Genomic DNA, 8722 nt, shown 5'->3' with positions numbered 1-8722 from the left:
TGCAACCGAAAAAGGCAACGTAAAGGCAAACGTTAATACTGGAGCAATTTATTTAGTTTAGTTAACCAGAGAAACTGGTTTTTTCATCTAACGTATTTTTCTCTCCAAATGTGTTTCTCTCCGTTTTATTCATACACACAAGTTCACCGCAGTTCCTTTCACAATTACACATCCCTGCGATAATTTGAATAAGACATTATTTCAGTATATAGATGGAGAAAAGATCAGGGGCCTGCATTGCTTTATAAATGTTCAGTATCAAAATAAATGAGGTTTTCCTAAAACGTCCACCTGTGTGTCTTTATTATGGCTGCTGTCTGCAACCTATCATTATTACTATTAATATTATTATTTGGCATTATTATTATTGTTATATGGAGATTTCTTCGGTCAACCTACTGAGGCATGTCACAAAGCCGTCGCTAGATGGCGATGTCAGCCCATATTTCCACTCAGTCGAGCCTGAAGCTGCTCATTTCTTCTTTTTTCTATATCCAAACAAACACTTCAAATATCAAATGTCTTGATTTCTAAATAGCCTTTGTGAATACTATTTCTAGGTAAGATAAGATAAACCCAGCAAAGCTAGCACAAGCCCACCGTCACTGTTTAATTACGCTTCGTTTGTCGCATTAAGGAGTGTTGGGCCTTAAATTGGATTTTTAAATGCATGGATTTTTGAAAAGATATGTTGATGTCTGTCTGGTTGTCAGCTGAATGTAAAAAGAAAAGCTGAGCTGTGGGTATAATCACATACTTACAAACAAGCCCATTTTCAACAGAACTTGGATAAAATTCAACCAAGTCCATATTTTATTGGGGCGGACTTTAAACACTGACATATTGGTCTCACACACAAACAACCTGGATACCATGCTGGAATTTACTCTATATACAGCCACATGAATACGCACGCATTATAAAAGCTATGATTGATATGAACACATATCTCGGACGATTATCTAAGCATTATAATAAGAATTGCACTATGAATTGGATATGAATGGGAGCATGGGTTCATATAAGATAAGACTAAACTTACAAACATACAAGCAAAGCATGTGAGTAGGTTTTTAAGGGAAGCCAGGAGAGATTAATATTTAACTTTCCCAAGGTCCAAATCCGTAACACCGTCACTTCCTGTGAATCTTCGCCTTCAGATAAGCCTGCAGATAAAGGTGTAGCTCGGTGGCGCACACCTTTCTGAACTCGGGGTTAGTTTTCCTGCGTGGAGAGTGAGTATGTCAGGGGGAAAAAAGTCACATCCTGCTGCTATAATGATCTCTTTTCTCTCACTTCACAATATTTAACAACGAATGGCAGGAAAGGCGGAGTCCCGCATTGTTAGGCCTCAGAAATTTTGTTCCAGATGCTCCCGGGAAATCATTTGGCAACATACAAAATGAGGTTCAGTCAAGAAAGAGTCTTTTCTCCACGAGTCCAACCGTGTGTGTGTGTGTGTGTGTGTGTGTGTGTGTGTGTGTGTGTGTGTACGTGTTGGCCTAATAGTTCATCTCCCACTGATATTGTCCGTAATAATAAAAAAACAAAAACAAAAAACTAGCTGATGGTTTTTAATTTGTTGACAATTTTCTTCTCCTTTACGCGTCTGTTTTGAAACCATATAGTGACCTGCCTCTCAGACAGGTTGGTCTGGGCAGATATCCTCCTCCTTTTGTCCTTCGTGATAAATTTATTGGCGGCGTACTCGCGCTCGAGCTCCTTCAGTTGCACCTTGGTGTATGGCACCCGCTTCTTTCTCCCACGTCGATAAGAGCCGGAGTCTCCTCCGGCGTGGGAGACTGCGTCTATGGGGGAAGGAAAGACACAAGAGGAGCTGTCATAAGCTGCTTCTCAACAAGTGGTTCAAGCCCAGTATTCTCATGACCTTTTTTCTTGCAATTAACAAAATTGTGAGAATAGCTGAGCCAAATATTCCTCAATTGATTTCATATAAATGTAGAAAAGCTAGTTATTGCGTGATAACTAGTATTTTCCAGAGATTATGGTACAATATTTTCTTTATTAATAAACTATCTCCACGCACGGCTTTTCTCACTTTTTAAAGTCAACTAAAACATTTGAGGCGAACTCCATAAGATATTTATCCTGCTTTGTTTAAATGAAAATGATCATATTGTTGTGCTGTTTGTTCTGTGGGTTGACACGGTGACATATCCTGCTCTCAATTCTGTACAATGTGCATCTTGTTTTCTGTGTAGTATCTTAACACGCCAACATTGTCAAACAGTTCTGTCTTATAAAGGCTGGACTCTAAGGAAACACATACCTGGTACGGAGGACTTCCACATATGTCCAGGCTGGGGCTGCTCCTTGGCGCAGTAAACCTGCCCGTTCCAGCCGTTGGCGGCGAGAGTCCATGGCTGGTAGCTCTCCATAGGCAGCAGGGACTCGTGTCTGGCCTCTGAAGGCGCACTGATTGTGGGCACCACAGGCACATCCAGGTAACTTGGAACAGGTTGATATGGGCCTGAAGGGTAGGTGGGATAAAAAGCGAATTCCTTTGCTCGAGAGGTAAAGTCGTCTCCCGAGGCGGACGTGTCCATGTATTTCTCTCCGTACGCGGAGGGCGGCTGCGCCCCGCACGATTTTATGCTGCTGTGATGCGACATTCTGCACGGGTAATAGCTGCTACCGAAGTACCCATATGGCAAGGAGGCGCTGGATGAATTCTGAGCTGCAGAGCAAGGGCTGCACTGTTTCACTGGCTCGCCTATACCGGAGGTGGGAACGTCGCTGGAGGAGTAAGCCGTGCTGGGTGCCAGGGACGCGGGGTGCGCCATCAGATTCCTGCACTGGTTTGCAGCAAAGTTGCCACCAGTAAAACCGTCCATGTTCTTGCTCACTTCATCGGATCCGCCGCCGTTGTCGTATAGAAACATCACCGACGGATCGACCCAGCGAGGACGGAGGAGCAGTGACGTTGTCATAGCACGGCATCCAACATTGAAGCTTCTGGCTCTTTTTTAAAAAGCCCAGAGACTGAAAAAAGGAGATACTGGTTCCCAGAGAGTAAAGCCACTCTGACGCGCGCAAGAGCTTCGAGGTTGCGCTGTTATTGGCCAAGATCTTGTCACGTGACTCGGCTATGCAAAGAGGACAGTAAACATCACCCAGTACAGATAATTAAATGGAGAAAAATGCGGCGAAGTAAGATGACCGTACCTATCCAGGGATTTAGCTGTTGGCTGTCTGCTTCAATTGAGATGGATGTTGTGCGTTTGTTTTTGAAAAACTAAGATCCTCATTAGAGTAGTTGCCTTTGAGTTCATATTAAATTATATTTCCGAACCCCCAAAATGCTTACAGACTGATAACAGTGGCTTTAAATGGCTGATTTTCAAATATGGAGTTTGAAAGAAAGCCTTTTATTCAAGAGCGGTGAAAATGTTCCAAATACATCTATGATTCATCATTTACATATGACTAATGTGCATATCCTGTGCCTTTTACGCACACACACTGACCAGCCTTTGTTTGCAACGCTATAGGACTGGGTTCATTACACAGCGATGTAGCAAAGAAGATTCCAACTTACAGAAAATAAACATACTGAATTTAAATGTTGTACACCACAGACGCAGAATTAAACAGACTTCTGTTGACCGCTGATTTATAGATACTCTAGTATGAAATATCCGTACGTGCGTATTAAGCACAAACAGCGGATTCAGAACGGTATTAAAGTAGCCCACTATAGAGAAGTACTGATTTGCTACATTTTATGGAATTTATGGAACACCATTCAGAGAAATGACCTCTTAAAAAAATATCTCATCACCAACGTCAGGTAAAAATAAAGAAAATGGGACTTAAAAAGCCATGTTTTTAGGCGAATATTCCAGACACTTCACCCTGCAAATACAGAAACAGCTCTGGAACTGGTGGTGGCAGTGCGTGTTTTACATAGGAGGTAGACGCGGCTGGAGGCCAAGGTCAAGTTGAAAGTTGTTGTCTAGCCATCCAGCCTGTCGGGCTATTCAGGCTTTAAAGGAACCGTCTGAGCTCTTGAAAAGAGCGGAAGAGGGGTGAGAATTCCTGTCCCAATGAAAGCTATTGGAGGGCATTAACTTTTACTATCATTTTGTTTTCTCCACCGTTTACTCTCACAAACCAGTCTGTACCCGCTACACTTGGGTGGTATGTACTTTTGTGTTACCAGCGTTGGAAATATAAAATGCATGTATTTTTTATATTTGCAGATATTTGGAGGTGTTTTTTGGCAGATACGTGTGAAATGATGATCTCTGGAAAAAAAGGGGACGGGATCTCACTCCCTCTCCAGCTCGCTCTCTCTCTCTCTCTCTCTCTCTTTCTGTGTGTTTGGTCTGCTGTTTTGTGTTTACAACCAGTGGCTCTCCTTTTCTATGATGGAGGAGGAAATTGATCCAGCACCTTTCACTGGATTTGTTGCTAGAGTTTCAAAACTAAGTGGGTGATAGTTTATCTTATCTGCTATTGGAGGATTAAAGATAAGGAAAAAAACAAAAACAAAATCAACCAAATAACATGTACCACCCCAATGCGTAAAACACGGACGCAGACGCTTTCTAGTCTATTAAGACGTAAGTTCTAACCAGCGCCTTTGGTTTTATCTTCTTTTTTTGATACATCAAAAGCAATACGCAAAACACCCATAGTGTAAACCCCAACACGAAATTAAACAACATTAAATCGTTTTAAGTTTTAAGATTTAAGAACTGCTTGGAAACACATATTACAATACATGGGAATCCAAATCCCCAAATCAACTGTGGCCACTGATACAGATTATCCCAGTTTGATGCAAAAATTATCTAAACTAATTTGGGTTTTGTGTTGTAATGCTCCTGGCAGTGATGTGGATACCAACACCTTACGTGCAGAACACAGCAAACTGATGGTTTTACATTACAACAATGAACTTTAGTTTGTATTGTGGCAATAAACATGTAAAGCTTTAAGGTACAGTTTGTTTTATCTGCGGGGATTTGCATCCTTTCTGTTGAATATAATGGAACGAGGTGGGGATGCATTATTTTGGATGGTGAGGTAGTCGCTTTTCATTCAAACATTAGAAAAATAAAACTTTGAAACAAAAAGTCTGAAAAACTGTATCTAAATTATATCAAAACTATAAAATAACCAGTATTTTTGTTCACATCTAGTAAACGCAAGGTTATGTCAATCATCACTTATTATAGCAACTAAATGGCAATTTAGTTTGGCTTATGGCAATTATGCAAAAGAGAAAGACAAGGAAACCACACTGGCAATTTCTTGTTTGGATTCAAAATGGGAAATATGTATATAAATAAATATCTAAAATGTAATTTTCATCAAAGGTATCTAAGAATCATTCAAGTATAATGTCTTTAGTTTACACTAAATGTGATTTCATGCAATATATGCAAACAATATGTTTGAATTTTTACATTGATTTCACGGTATCACGTGGTAAAGAGATAAATGATAGTGATTCATTACAAACTATGCACAGCAGTCTGGATTTGTCTGGACTTCAAAGCTGTCATGTAAAGAAAAGCTTCGCGATTAATAGATTTAGCAGCAACACGCAGCAACAACTATGAATCATGAAGTAAGTGTACAAGGCCTAGCCTGCTGCGTACTGCCCGTGGCGTTTTCTTTACTGGAGTCAAATTATGCTTCAAAATAAACAAAGCTGCGTTAATCATTAAGTGGTCCATACGTTGCAGCTGTCATGAAATATCTTTCCTATGACATATCATCTATTCGTGTTTAATAAGTATAATCAGCAGTTTTTTTTTATTTATATGTTGCAAAGATTTCTTATCATTCAGAGATGATTCACGTTTTATTTTGTCCTTCAGTTCTTTGTGCAAGGGCTGCGATCATAGAAACGTTGCGTCCTGGCAAAGGTGCCCGCCGGGGCGCACATGTGGTCAGTCCAGACACAACACATCCCAAACTACAATGAACACATATAGGCTAGTCGGGAGGGGCGCACACACATGGCCCGCCAAATAGATGCACATTTCTTTATGGATCGCAGCTTAAACAATGACCCCTGGAAACCCTCGTGAAAAATTGTGTCATTGCATTCCTAGTAAACTATCAATGGAAAAGCTATGAGGATGGCAATGATCAGACTGGAGCATGATTTAAACAAGATTCTCTGCGCGTTTAAATGGAGCTCAGGTAATAATGAAATTAAACAATTCCTGATTTTGATATAGACTCTCCTGGTCCAGCTAAATGATCCCTGGAGGCTCCAAATACTCCACTCTCGGATATGGCAGCACAGCCTGGAGGTTTTCTCTGAGGTCATTATCAAGGTTCCACCCCCTGTTTGCATGGGCATCCAAATTACGCTGCCAGAAAAAGAATGAGTCCATTTAGCCCTCGGCCTCAACGCCTGAAGCCTGGGTAAAAGAAGGCAAAGGTCTACATAAAGTTATTCTCAGCTATCAATTTCTATCGTGAATAGCATAAATTGTGTTATAAAAAAGTGTTGCTAGGACGAACTACATTCAGTCGACTTTAAGTATTTCTGATGACAAGTGTTTAAAGTACACGGCTGTCAAAACATAACAGCCTACATGTTTTTGTGGTCAAAGCAGTGAACCACAGGGGCAGTCACACACTTGACTTTTTCATATTCTCTGGATGCTCGCCCGCGGCCCGATTATGAAGTACTGCATTTAAAAAAAAAAAAAAAAAAAAAAAAAAAAAAAATACATAAGGAAAAAAACTGCCCCACTTCATTTTTGGACTCAGAGGAAGCCACCAAAAAAAGTCCGCGCCTAACTACAAAGTTTCACTCTCATGGTGCTCCTGGTGTGCGCTTTGAACAACGTGTTTTGCTGCAAATCTCGGTCTGGTTCAGTTTCTGCAGAAGTCTTAAATGTTGCGTTAACAGCCTATAGCTGACGCTATAAGCTGCGTGTGAAATTACTTATTGGCATGTAGGAATATCAGTGAATATAAAGGTCTGAAGTTTGTTTCATTGAATGCTCAACTTGGTTCCACGTATTGTATTTTGGATTTTCACCTTTTAACAGAAGCATGTAGGTAACCTGTGATGGAAGAGGAAATGGCAGAGCTTTTTAAAACTTCACCATTCAGGCAATAATCGGCCTCACACATTTACAGCAGCAAAATCAAATTTTAAAAGTCCTTAGGCCAATTTACTATATGAAATAAGTCGTGATTTATTGCCTAATTATCGCATTATTGTTATTATTAATAGCCTATTATTATTCTTATTATGTGGTCTACAGAACCTGCTCTTATGGCCTTTTGCGTTGCGCAGTAAGGATTTATAATGTAAGGCCGAAAGAAAATAACATCATTTTGAGTCGGGCTTTTGTGGCCGTCACTGCCACAAACATTAACTACATTAAATGCAAACTTAAGATAACGGAGCTTTAGGCGTCAAATGACCCCCATTGTCCTGGGGTTGGAGGCGTCCACCTGTCAGATTAAAGCTATTTTGTTGTTTCCTTATTGGGGGGGGAAAATAGTGAAAGTAAAATTAAGTGATGCTAATGAGTGAAGTCATGGCGCCGCTCTCATGCTTGCAGATGCTGTAGCAAGTTTAATTTGATTTTCTTTTAGCTTTTTAAAAATGGAACTTGTTAAAACAAAACGAAAATAGTCGCAACTGTCCATCAGCAGCTGGAAACCTCTGGCCGCCGTAGAAAATCAAATTCTTGCATTTATTTTGAAAAGGTACAATCAAACAAGACATCCTACTTACTTATTTCGCATGAATGTGCGCGCGCTTTGTTTGATTCGATTACATTACAAATTTCTACGCATTCTTTTGTTTGATAATTGGCGACATTTTATTTTAATTAACGCTTAAAAGTTTTATAATCATAAGATTTATTGAGACTGGACTGCGACGCATTAATTACCGTTTGTTGAAAAGTAAAGGCTTGCAGAGATTTTCAAAGTAAATCGAACAAAAACATCCTCTGATTGAAAAGAAACGCAAAAAGAATAATACGTTTCATGTTAGTAATCTCCATTTCTCCCACACTGTTTACCATTGATCATGTGATTTGTGACCTTTAGACGGAAAAGCTACTTTTCACAAACACAGAGCTCAGCTTTCTGTCGGGGCTATCGGTAACATCTTCAGTGCCATGTAGATCAGCTGGATGCCATCTGAATGTTACACTTCACTCACACACAACATGAACAGCCGAACTGCAGTCACTGCGAACAGGTCTGACAACGCGAATACAAAAGGTAGAAGTCCACCCCTGTCGAGCTGCATCCAAATGTTCATCATCACCGGCTAGAACTTACCGGTAAGCAGAAAGAAAACGGTAATGAGGGCACATACTTGCTGTGGAACTGATGACAGTAACACTCACTAAAAATAAAAGCCCCTGTCTAAACAGACAGACTTGTAAATATCACCTTTCTCGAAGATGCCAGAGCCGCACTGACCAGTCTAAAAATTTGCATGTGCCTTGTGAAACGTCGGGGCTTTGCACCTGGTGTGTTGCCTTACTACTGCTGAATTGGTGCTAAACCCCGTACCCCATGGATGGTTACCCCGTTAATGGGGTAATACAGGCCTGATTTCAGTGGCTGGCTAAGCTCTTTGTGCAACAGCGAGGGGTTTGCAGGATGGAGCAGGGAAAAGCGATAAAAACCGGCCTCAGTGCGCAGAGATTTCCAGCTGTATAGTCATCGAGACATGTTTGGCTCCAAGGTCACCGAGTTA

General features: G+C 40.7%; 1 protein-coding gene across 1 annotated transcript; it reads right to left on the bottom strand.

Moving 5' to 3' along the window:
- Positions 1-807: 807 nt before the first annotated feature.
- Positions 808-3033, bottom strand: hoxa13a (homeobox A13a). The gene is made up of 2 exons (XM_026300180.2): positions 2291-3033; positions 808-1808 (listed from the first exon to the last, which is right to left on the bottom strand). The coding sequence occupies exons 1-2, from the start codon at positions 2949-2951 to the stop codon at positions 1561-1563; spliced, it is 909 nt and encodes a 302-aa protein (XP_026155965.1). The 5' UTR covers positions 2952-3033; the 3' UTR covers positions 808-1560.
- Positions 3034-8722: the final 5689 nt, after the last annotated feature.

This window comes from Mastacembelus armatus, chromosome 11, assembly GCF_900324485.2.
Source record: "Mastacembelus armatus chromosome 11, fMasArm1.2, whole genome shotgun sequence".
Taxonomy (NCBI): Eukaryota; Metazoa; Chordata; class Actinopteri; order Synbranchiformes; family Mastacembelidae; genus Mastacembelus; species Mastacembelus armatus.
This window is presented reverse-complemented; position numbering and strand designations above follow the sequence as displayed.